The sequence below is a fragment of the Geotrypetes seraphini genome, chromosome 13 (assembly GCF_902459505.1).
Source record: "Geotrypetes seraphini chromosome 13, aGeoSer1.1, whole genome shotgun sequence".
Classification (NCBI taxonomy): domain Eukaryota; kingdom Metazoa; phylum Chordata; class Amphibia; order Gymnophiona; family Dermophiidae; genus Geotrypetes; species Geotrypetes seraphini.
Window position 1 is genome coordinate 1715583 of NC_047096.1, and position 11575 is coordinate 1727157.

At 45.1% G+C, this 11575-nt stretch overlaps 2 protein-coding genes across 3 annotated transcripts; one reads left to right on the top strand and one right to left on the bottom strand.

Annotated features, from left to right (window-relative positions):
* Window positions 1–579: 579 nt before the first annotated feature.
* On the bottom strand, window positions 580–4149 carry MED20 (mediator complex subunit 20). 2 transcript variants are annotated; one of them, XM_033918460.1, is made up of 4 exons: window positions 4003–4149; window positions 3623–3777; window positions 1570–1823; window positions 580–1291 (listed from the first exon to the last, which is right to left on the bottom strand). In XM_033918460.1, exons 1-4 carry the CDS (start codon window positions 4014–4016, stop codon window positions 1076–1078), a joined length of 639 nt encoding a protein of 212 aa, XP_033774351.1. In that variant the 5' UTR covers window positions 4017–4149; the 3' UTR covers window positions 580–1075. The 2 variants fall into 2 exon arrangements, with proteins under 2 accessions (XP_033774351.1, XP_033774352.1); XM_033918461.1 differs by lacking the exon at window positions 4003–4149 and having other exon boundaries at window positions 1570–1818; window positions 3623–3761.
* BYSL (bystin like) lies at window positions 4132–10472 on the top strand. Its single transcript, XM_033918459.1, has 6 exons — window positions 4132–4549; window positions 5764–5902; window positions 8639–8772; window positions 8910–9070; window positions 9594–9696; window positions 9872–10472. Exons 1-6 carry the CDS (start codon window positions 4167–4169, stop codon window positions 10218–10220), a joined length of 1269 nt encoding a protein of 422 aa, XP_033774350.1. The 5' UTR covers window positions 4132–4166; the 3' UTR covers window positions 10221–10472.
* Window positions 10473–11575: the final 1103 nt, after the last annotated feature.

The window sequence follows — 11575 nt, forward strand, 5'->3', positions numbered from 1 at the left end:
CCTGTGATCTACCTAATGCCATACCAACCACATTAAACAGTGCTTTTATTTAAAAAGAAAAAAGCAAACAAGCATTTTAGCTTAATGTTACTGACATAAAACTTCCTTAAACAAGACTTCAGAGAAAGACATGAGGCTAGATTCATCAACCTGTCAGATCGGGCCTGATCTGGGCAGGTCTGACAAATGCTGGAAGCTTTTCTGCAATCTCCACGCATGCACAGACCATCTGTAGATGGTCTGCGCATGCCCGTCGGAGCCACGATCTTTTTTTAAACTTTTTTGTTGTTGTTTTTAGCCCTGCGAGCCTGTGGTTTTAACCCGCTTTAAACCCACGGGTTAAAACCACAGGCTTGAAGAGACTTACAAGATCATGAAGGGCATAGAGAGAGTAGAGAGGGACAGATTCTTCAAACTGTCAGAAAATAAAAGAACAAGAGGGCATTCAGAAAAGTTGAAAGGGGACAGATTCAAAACGAATGCTAGGAAGTTTTTCTTCACTCAACATGTGGTGGACACCTGGAATGCGCTTCCAGAGGGCGTAATAGGGCAGGGTACGGTACTGGGGTTCAAGAAAGGATTGGACAATTTCCTGTTGGAAAAGGGGATAGAGGGGTATAGATAGAGGATTACTGTACAGGTCCTGAACCTGCTGGGCACGATGGACCTCAGGTCTGACCCAGCGGAGGTATTGCTTATGTTCTTATGTAGGAGAGATTTGGGGAAGTTAGGGCAGGAGAACCAGGGTGGCAATGCGGCGAGCATGGCTTCAAGTGTCAGAAAGACATTTTAGACTGGTCCTCAGCAGTCACCAATAAGTATAGCTAAAAGCGTTGCAGTTTTTGCTTCTTTGGGACATTAATAGCCCTGATCTGCCACAGCTCTTCTAGAAGTTATCATGGTGGACCTAGAAGGGGGTATAGAGAGATCCAGACAAATTAAGTTTAACATGAAAAGGATACATGAGGGGGGATTCAAACTATTTTGCATTCACTAGCTGTAAAAGATAATCTACACCAGACCGCCTACACAATCAAATCTCTAGGATAGCCAGAGTCCCTGTAAGAATGGCTTGTCATCTCATTCCAGTGCTTGGCACTTGCTGCTGCTTGCGAATCTTATTCAGCAATTCCATGTATTGGATCATGGTGTCAGCTGGGCTGTATACACTATCATGTTTGGACCCAAATACAGATGGGATTCCAGGCGTGTGACTACCCATGAAGCTTTGCATGAACTCCATCATCAGGTTCCAGCAGTCATTAGCCACAACACAGGGACAATATTCAACCTAATAACAGAGAATTCAGTTAGCACAGCTCAAAGAATGTCACCCAATCTACCTAAGGGGGCTGGAAAAAAAAAAGGCAATTCTGTCTGTATCTATGGTATGGAAAAGTGCTTATCCAGAGGTTGATTTCTTTGACCCCAAAAACTATGAAATGCCATTTCTCTACATTCTCCTCCCCAAATAAAGTCAAGCAATATACTTTCACATCCCCCACACCATTAAGTCATACTTCTTTTCTAAACAATACACTGATCAATGACTTTGAAAGACTGGCACACCTCTACTGATATTCCGCGGGCACTAGGTCCCATGGTTACTGTGCCAATTTTGACGAGGAAGTCACAAAACTGGTAGCGCGTTCCACGACTCTCAATCTTATTAGCCTTGGCATTCTGGAAAAAGCCTTTCAGTTTCATCATCAGGACATCAAAGTTGGTATCGGTGATGAGGCAGGGACCATTCTCAAAGAGAGCAAAGCAGCTGAGCGGGTACTCAGAGCTGTGCATCACATACATCAGCTTCCCAGGCTGCGCTGGAACAAGAGTAGTTCAAGCATTACTACAAGCATTCACAAATGAGTCCCAAAGGTCCATTAAGCCCAGTATCCTGTTTCCAACAGTGGTCAATCCAGGTTGCAAGTACTTGGCAAGATCCCAAGAGAGTAAAACAAAACCTCTGTTAGGCTTAGCTAGCTCCATCCCTAATTTCACACACCAAAATGCTAAATTCCTTAAAAATGTGAACTCGGATTTAGCCCTGACTGTTTAAAATTAGCTGAATTGTTAAATACAGTCAAACCTCGGTTTGTGAGTGTATTGCAAGACGAGCAAATCATGCCTCGGAAACTGAGCATTGACTCGATTTGCAAGCATCGCCGGCCCAAACAAGCCCTTATCCCAATCTGGCACCGGCATGCAGCACCAACCCATAGGACATGCTGGTGCCGGAATATCCTGCCTCTGGCCTGGGCCTTGAGCATCTCTCCCTGAGAATCTCGGCCTTGAAATAAGGATTAGTTTTTAATTATGTAACATGAGGCTGTATATTCATACAATGTTGACATTTTTTGGTAAATTAATCCCATTAATCCATTCACAGGCAGTTTTTCTATCTAAAAGATATAACCACAGATGTTTGGTTTTGCATTTCTGTAAACTGTGAATTTGTGTCTGCAGAGATAACCTGCTTCTTTTTCACAGCAAAATGTTATAAAATATAGAGTTGAGAGAAAACAGCTTTAGCCCCATTGTTCCTTTGCAAATCAATATACACAGAATCCACCCTTTACCTCTTAAGTGCTAATTTATATATCTGCAGAAGGATCTAAATTGTGAGGAAGGAGGGTCAAGCAGTAAAAATGAAAGTGAAACCTTTTGAGCAGAATACTCCAGAAGTCTTGAGATCCTTGTGTGTATAGCCTGAGATTTATCATATTATTATCACCTTAAGGAAAAAACCTATAATGGCAGCAGGCTATAAGAGAGACCAAGTTTGGGAATATTTTAATGAGTAAGGCAGGCATGCATGCAAAATGCAAACACTGCAACAAACAAATGCAAGGCATAGTGGCCCAAATAAAACATGAGAAGTGTTTTCATGAAGATGACAAAAGGAACATGTTTGAATAGGCAGGATCTTCAGGCTGGTGAATGTTTTGATTTCCTCATATTTCTTAGACTGCCTTAAGAAATTGTCATATCTAAACCAAAATATATTTTACTCTTAGTGCAATTCTGCACCACTGTGCAATGCTAAATCTGTACAGAATGCCCGAGGCCTATGCAGAATTTTGTTATTGGGCCTGCACTCCCTCTCTGCCAGCAGTGATTCAGGCTGCAAAATCTTTAGGTTGACTGCATGGACTGTACAGGCTTCCCTCTACTGCATTCCGTCTCTTAATGATGTCTCTTTCTTCAATGGGGGCTGCAGTAGAGGAATGCTGGCAGCAGGCTGCCATTGACTGAGGTAATGCACAACGGGAGAGTGAAAGATGCTTGCTGGTGGGGCAGGAGTAAGAGATGTTGGCTGACTGTGGAGGGGACAGGGGTGAGCGAGATGCTGGCTGGCTAGGAGGGGTCAGGGGCGAGCGAGATGCTGGCTGGCTGGGGGACATAGGTGAGCAAGATACTGACTGGGTGGGACAGGGGGAGATAGCATGACATGCTGGCTGGGGATATTGGGGGTGGGGGTGGCGAGAGAGGTTCTAGCTTGGGTGGGGATAGAAAGATGAGTGAGAGATGTAGACTTGAGGGGGCAGAGGAGAGAGAGACTAGCCCTTTAAATCCCTATGGGCTTTGGAGCAGTGGTTTTGCACTCATCAGGTTCACATACCTGGATTTCCCATAGTGCTGGCAGCAGTGTGGTAAGTCTCACAATCCACACAGAAGGTGCCCTGTTTTTCAGCCCCAAGCAATTCCAGTTTCCGAGTCAACATCTCCACTGTTTGCTGAACACTCTTCCCTTCTGCTACTGGCATCTGGGATACACTGAGAAAGACAGATAGGAAGCATTGCAATAGAATCACTTTTAGGACTAACTACATTAAAGTTCCTGGTGCATGCAGCAACCCCTAATCTGAGTGGGGGGAGTGCCCCCTTGCTAGGCCTCTGCATGCAAAAGTACCACCCTCCACTCCTCCCTCTGTATCCACCACGGCTTTTAATGCCTCCGGATCTCTAGCACCGACGGTTCCCCCCGAGCCCAGCTCGTACCACGTGACCCCCATGGCGCAGCCACGAGCCGCTCGCTGCGCTCCCAGAAGGCCGAGCGGCGCCTGACCCCGGAAGCAGTCGCGCGGCCGAGTCCCGCCCCTCGAGGGGTGGCGCAGGCGCAGTGCACGTGGTTTCGCCGCCTGGCTCGAGCGTGCGGCCGCGCCATGCCCAAGGGCCGTCGGGAACGGGGGGCGCCGCCGCGGCCGCCCCCCCTGGCCGAGCACATCCTGCAGGCCGACGCCCCGAGGCCCAGCGCCCGCAGCAAGCGAAGGGGCGGCCCCGGGCCGGAGGATGGCGGCGGCGGTTACGTGGACGAGAGGCTGTCGCGGAGGATCCTGGAACAGGCCCGGCTGCAGCAGGAGGAGCTGGAGGCCGAGCACGGGGCGGGCGGGACTGGACCCCGGGGCTCCGGCCTCGCCTCGCTGCCCTCGGACTCGGAGGACGAGGAGGGGCCGGCGCCGGAGGACGACGAGGCGGAGGCGCTGCCGGTGACGGCGGAGGACGAGGAGGCGCTGGAGACGTTCATGAACAAGAACCCCCCCGCCAGGTGAGACGGACCCTGCTCCCGAGAGCTTACAAAGGGTCCCGACTCGACGGTCGCCAGCAGTGGGGGAGGGAGCAGCCATGTGGAGTAGAGAATGACACGGTGACAAAATTCATCACCGTCCCCGCGGATAACCGCGGGAGATAATCCCAGGTCATTTTCTAGTGTCTGTTTCAACCTCGGTCCTTCTACACCAGCAAAGCTTGCGGGTCAGTGGTTGTGGCCATTCATACTCTGATTCTTATGGGAGCCAAGGATAATGAAGCCATTGTGACATCACTGATCATGATTGGCTCTTAGGCACTGGTGGAATGAGGCATTATCAAGTTTCAAGTTTTATTAGGATTTTATATACCGCCTATCAAGGTTATCTAAGCGTTTTTTTTTACAATCAGGTACTCAAGCATTTTCCCTCTCTGTCCCGGTGGGCTCACAATCTATCTAACATACCTGAGGCTATGGAGGATTAAGTGACTTGCCCAGGGTCACAAGGAGCAGCGCGGGGTTTGAACCCACAACCCCAGGGTGCTGAGGCTGTAGATCCAACCACTGCGCCACACACTCCTCATGACATCACAATAGCTCTGGATACCAGAGACTGTCATTCTGTAGAGTCTGTTTCAACCTCAGTCCTTCTACACCAGCATTCTTCAAAGCAAAGCTTGCGGGTCAGTGGTTGTGGCCATTCATACTCTGATTCTTATGGAAGCCAAGGATAATGAAGCCATTGTGACATCACTGATGTGATTGGCTCTTAGGCACTGGTGGAACGAGGCATTATGACATCACAATATCTGCTCTGGATACCAGAGACTGTCATTCTGTAGTGTCTGTTTCAGCCTCAGTCCTTCTACACCAGCATTCTTCAAAGCAAAGCTTCAGGGTCAGTGGTTGTGGCCATTCATACTCTGATTCTTCCCTCTCTCCTTAAAGAATGACATGAAGATGGGGACAGGAACGGTGATGAATTTTGTCACCATGTCATTCTCTAATGTGGCGTGCACCTGCTTTTGGTAGCAACATAGACTCCCCCCCCCCCCCCCCCCCCCGCTTGAAGAAATGGTGTGACGTGGGAAGTGTTTCAAACAAATGCACATCTCTCTGCTTTAAACCTGTTTTCATTAGTCTCCACTGTGCTCTTGCTTTCCCTCCCATTCAGCAGTCCCAAGAGAATACAAATCCTCTTCCTCTGATCACCTGTGTTTCCTCGTTCACAGGCGCACTCTGGCCGATTTTATTATGGAGAAGATCACGGAAAAACAGTCAGAAGTGGAGACAGCCATGTCGGATGTTTCTGGCAGACCCATGCCTCAGCTGGATCCCCGGGTTCTTGAAGTCTACAAGGGAGTGAAAGAAGTAAGGTTGTGTTCTTATCTGTTACCACGCAGAACTCTGCTTCTCCTGGTACAGGTTAGGTATCTTTATTCTTGGTGCAAAAACATAACATGTTCTCTATTCAGTACATAAAAACCAAAATACTTTCTAAAATCTAGATGAGGAAGAGAGTATCCCCATTTTTATGGCAGCTGATGTAATGCAGTTCTTCAGTCTAATGTTCTTCTCCTGGTCTTGACTCTGCATATTAGCTGAGATGGTATCCTCTTCTTATTTTTTCCACCACAAATGCTGAGTTTTCTTCCATTTTGATGCCATATGTGCAGCATCCTATATCCTAATTATCAATTAATTCTCTTCTACTGTTCTATACTTAGAATTGTTAATTTATTTACAGGTGGTGTGTGAATAAATTCATATTTCTTTGACTGAGAAGGGTATTTGCCAGGAAACAGGATTTAGCGCTATTAGACTTCATTAATATGGCCCAATCCTTATTGTTGCATCTGTGAAAATTCTTAGGGTAACTTTGAATCTTGGAACTGAATTTCCATCTTTGTATTTTCTCTTTGAGTGAATGTTTTTTGAAACTGAGATTGATGCACTCAGTTTAAAAATTATTTGATGCAAAAATGCTTGCACTTTTAATAAATAGCATGGAATATGGTGGTGCTTATTTCAGGGCCTTTGTGTAACTGATATTAGGTCCTTACAATTGATACAAAATGATGGAACTGGGGGTACGCGCATCACTGGAACTCAGGAACTTGACTACATCACCCCACTTGTGGAAACAGAACACTGGTTACCTATAATGTGCAGATACCATTAAAATTCTGACATAGATTACCACTATTCATAGCAGAATCTTCAAGTAATTAATTTGTTTCATCACTTTAGATTAGATGGATTTAATGTTCCATTTTGAGAATCTGGCATTTTTATATTTGGAAACCTTCCAGAAATTTAAGGTTGACCTTAACATTTTTTTCTGTAAGGGTTTTGACACTTAAAGATCTCTCTTTCTCTCTCCACCTCCCCCTAAATCGTTGACCAAGGTAAATAAGGTCAGAGTCCAGGAACCTAGGATATGTAGTGGTAAAGTTCTATCACTGTTTTATTCTTTTCCATTTAAATTGTATTTCTCCTTTCCCTAGAGCAGGGATGAAAAAGTCCCTCCTCAGGGGGGGCCGCAATCCATTTGGGTTTTCAGGATTTCCCCAATGAATATGCATGAGATCTATTTGCATGCACTGCTTTCAATATATATTCATTGGGGAAATCCTGAAAGCCCAAGTGGATTGAGGACTGACTTTGACACGGTGACCGTTACCTGCTGGAATGGAGGAAATAATGAACTGGTTGCTATGGGTACGGGGACAAGGCCATTTACCGCCCTGTGGGGCCTTGGCCATGCAGTAAAGGATCTGCTGAGTTGCCACCCTTCCTTCCCTTTTGGATCAGCACTGGCAGCTCCTCTCATGCTTGCAATTGCCCGCCACCCTCCCTCCCTATTACCTGTTAGCCGCGGGTAACACTGCACACGGCTGACCCAGAACCGGGTCAGCAGTGTGCAGTCCTGGCAAACAAGTGCAGCTAGGAAGACAGTGTCTGGTCGAGGTAACTGCCTGTGGTCCCCGGCTGACCAGACAGAGAGAAGAGAGGTGCTGAACATGAGGAACAATACATACATAAAGATAGAAGATGAATGGTGAGCATGTAGAAAGAAGAAATGTCAAATGGTCATTCTCTACATTCCCTCCCTCTTTTTTGCTACGCATTATAAATGTAGTTTGATTGTATTTCCACTAAGTATTCTAAGTGTGAAACTTGAAACTCTACCCTTTGCTAAGCTACACTACTTCATAGAAGAAATATGTACATTTCAGAATATAAGATTGGTTAAGGTTTGTTTTTGGGGTTTTATTCAAGTTTTATTAGTTGTTTATATACCATCTGTCAAGATTATCTAAATGGTTTTACAATCAGGTACTCAAACATTTTCCCTATGTGTCCCGGTGGGCTCACAATCTAGCTAACGTACGTGGGGCTATGGAGGACTGAGTGACTTGCCCAGGGTCTCTGATGTGAGAGTTTGAGCCAGTCTTCCTGCAGCCTTTATGCTAGGGAGTCTCCAACCTTTTACACTTCAAGAGCTGCAAAGTGGTAATGAGAGAGCTCCGAGGGCTGCAAACACTACCACTGCCTGCCTCAGCTCTTCAAACCTTATACAAATTTAGAAATATTACTTCCCCCAACCCTCCCTCCCCCCAATGCTCTCTCCTTGTTTCTGATTTAGTCCTTTATACTCCCTAGACCCAATTGATCTTAATTCCCTTCAGTTTTTACCTGCTTTCTCACTGTCCCTCTTCAAAAGGTGCACTAGCACAGGGCTTTTCTACCATGATTCAGCTGTCTATGTAAACTTGAGCCGCAGAGTACAGGAAGCTCAGGGGTCTCATGGGAGTTAAAGGTGCGAGACTTCTGAGCTTCCAGCACTGCGCGGGTTAAGTTTATGTAGAGAACCGCATCACGGTGGAGAAGCTCTGTGTTAGTGCTCAGCTCCCAAAGAGGGGAGTCCACAGTAATGGCAGGTATGTGAGGGCTGCAATGAAGGATTCCCAGGGCTGCATGTTGGAGACCTTTGCTTTATACTGTCGTTTAGTTGTGTGTGTGTTAGAGGTCTGGATTGAACATCTTAACAGCAATGTAAAAACTGTTTCATATATGCAAACCTTTTTTTATGTCTTTTGACAGGTACTTTCAAAATACCGAAGTGGAAAACTGCCAAAAGCTTTTAAAATTGTCCCTGCACTATCCAACTGGGAACAGATTTTATATATTACGGAGCCAGAGACTTGGACCGCAGCTGCACTGTACCAAGCAACCCGGTACGTGCCCTGCCTGACACACACACAGCTTGTGCTTGCTCTGTTCGTTTGGAATCTCTACCTGACATGCACTGTTCTCATACAGGGTTGACCTTTAAACACAACGGTTTCTGATCTCATTGTCTTTCTGACCCCAGGATTTTTTCCTCTAACCTAAAAGAGAGGATGGCCCAAAGGTTTTATAACCTGGTGCTTCTGCCTCGTGTGCGAGATGATATTGCAGAATACAAGCGCCTCAACTTTCATCTCTACATGGCTTTGAAGAAGGCTTTATTCAAGCCTGGTGCCTGGTTCAAAGGTAAAGCCCTTAGTGCACACAAGTGAGAGAGCAGTTTCTTGTATTCATTAGTGAGGTGCATACTGTGGTGGGTTGCATTCTTCCTGAGTGAATGATCTTTTGTCAAAAACAAACATTTACTTTTCTAAACCTAAATCAATTACATCATATTTAAAATATGTAACTATCCCTTGCCTGAAGCAGAGACCAGCACTTAAACATCTCAGCAAAACCGACTCAAATTATCTTTCATACATCTAAAAAAAACAACCCCAAACCTCCCAACTCTGTTTTGTTTGTTCAGCTATCATTTTTGAGTGTTTTTTTTTGTTTGTTTTTTAATTCTCAAAATATAACTTACACAATTCAAGTTCCAATCTAAACATTTGCTACAGACTGATTTTTCTTAATACCCACATGATATTGTGGCCCCACAAGAAGCTGCCTTTGTAGTCTTCACCTGGTACAGTTGGCATCCTTTATAGTGTGTTGGGAAGGAGTGATATTTACTGTTTCTGAAATGCAGTTTGATCTCTTCCTGCAGGAATCTTGATCCCTCTCTGTGAATCGGGAACATGTACCCTTAGGGAGGCCATCATTGTGGGCAGCATCGTTACAAAGTGTTCCATCCCAGTGCTTCACGCCAGGTAACCCGGCTGGACAGACTAGGAGCAGTTTTATCATCAGTGCTAAGGAAGGGGTTTAATGCCTTAATCAATAGTATTTCTCTTAGATGGAGGCTTAAGCTAAGGAATTAGGAATGAAGCAGTTGCATCCATAAGCCAAACCTCATGTGCTCTTATCCCTTCTCTCCCTTACTAGTGCTGCCATGCTGAAGATTGCAGAGCTGGAGTATAATGGAGCTAACAGCATCTTCCTGCGGCTCCTGATTGATAAGAAATATGCGTTGCCCTTCCGGGTGGTGGATGCCCTCGTGTTCCATTTCTTGGCTTTTCGTACAGACAGTCGGGTGCTGCCTGTTCTGTGGCACCAGTGCCTCCTCACCTTTGCCCAGCGTTATAAGGAGGATCTGTCTTCTGAACAAAAAGAGGCTCTGCTACAACTGTTGCGGGTTCACTCCCATCCCCAGATCTCAGCCGAGGTGCGACGGGAGTTGTTGAACTCCAGCTGTCGAGATGCTGAGGTCGCACAGCCGGTGCTAATGGAGTAATGTCTGCAGAGGCAGTTTCTAGCCATGTTTCTTTAAGACACGTTAACAACCATGGATTGTATTATGTCTTTAATGGAAACAAGAATATACTGTGTGAAAGGACAGATCTGTTGTAATCTACTGCTTTTTTTGTAATGGAATTGGGGGAGGTGGTTTACTCCCTGGATGCTACTCCTGAGGGGAATGGATGTTGTGCACATCCAGCCACTACCACAAAATATTTATATTCATAAAATCTTTGCAGCTGTTTGACTTGCTGTTCAGGTGTTTTTTGTTTTTTTTTTCAAGTGTTCAAGTTTATTTATAGCTTGATATACGAACCATCACAAGTATCTGGTCGGTTTACAATAATAAAAATTAAAATATTTAAAATAGCTTAAAAAAAAATTGAAATAAAAATAGGGGGGATTGAGGCCAGAACAAGGACAAAATTAAGACAGGTTGGAGACGAGAGGGATGGGGGAGGGAGATTTTAATTATATTGTGTAAATAAAAATAAGACCATTTGCCCTATCTAAGCCATCTACTATCCCATCCTTAGAGATCCAATGCTTCCTTGAATTCAAAAACAAAACAAAAGCAACAAGTCCCCCCTGACCCAGAAACAGGGTGAAGGGTAGAGGCAGCTGAACCAAAACAAAACAGCTTACACCTAATAATCGATGTGAATGAGATACCCTCAATCTCACAGCTTGCAATGGGAACAAGTCCCTAAAGTACCAGCTGTCACAATCAAAACCCAGAAAGGGTATTACTTGTGAAACATCCCTGGGTTTCCCATCTAAATTTAACTAGTGGGTTTTTGCATTATTCCTTGAATTCAGAGACATTTTTCTTCCAGAGCTTCCTTTCACCAGTAATGGGTCAAGCCAGGTCTGCACGATGAACCTCTGGCACGATGATAGGCAATTGCAAATAACCAATGCCGTAATACAGCACCGTGTCAACACAGGCAGGCTCATTTTCTAAAGCAAAATGAATATGTGAATGTACCTAAAGGATTGTGGATTTGATATACCACCTTTCTGTGGTACAACTGAAGTAGTTTGTTTATTATAATTATTACAAAATGGGGTGGGATCAAGTATCCAGATGACTGTAGGTGCCAAACAATTCTCAAATGTGGATAAAAATGGTCTTTGTTTTGGCAGTTTATGCCTTCCTCAGGAGCCCAGTCTTCTAAACATCAAATCAAAAGCTGTTGTCAACTGCTGCAGGAAAACATTCATGATCTCAAATGTGTTTGGGCACCAGAAGTCCAGTTGGAAAAAGACTGAGATGACTGGGGGATGGGGTCAGTTCCTTTATGCTCTCAAAGTTAATCCTAATGGAGGATTCTGGATCTCACATGGGGC

What these genes read in the sequence shown, in the direction of transcription:
- MED20 (XM_033918460.1), bottom strand. An exon ending in CAGCACTATGGGAAATCCAG is followed by an intron (nt 1,824 to 3,622) that starts GTATGTGAACCT and finishes CTCTTGTTCCAG; the next exon opens with CGCAGCCTGGGAAGCTGATG. An exon ending in CCCGCGGAATATCAGTAGAG is followed by an intron (nt 1,292 to 1,569) that starts GTGTGCCAGTCT and finishes CTCTGTTATTAG; the next exon opens with GTTGAATATTGTCCCTGTGT.
- BYSL (XM_033918459.1), top strand. Translation starts at nt 4,167, where the DNA reads ATGCCCAAGGGCCGTCGGGAACGGGGGGCGCCGCCGCGGCCGCCCCCC. An exon ending in GCACTGTACCAAGCAACCCG is followed by an intron (nt 8,773 to 8,909) that starts GTACGTGCCCTG and finishes TTCTGACCCCAG; the next exon opens with GATTTTTTCCTCTAACCTAA. An exon ending in ATCCCAGTGCTTCACGCCAG is followed by an intron (nt 9,697 to 9,871) that starts GTAACCCGGCTG and finishes CTCCCTTACTAG; the next exon opens with TGCTGCCATGCTGAAGATTG.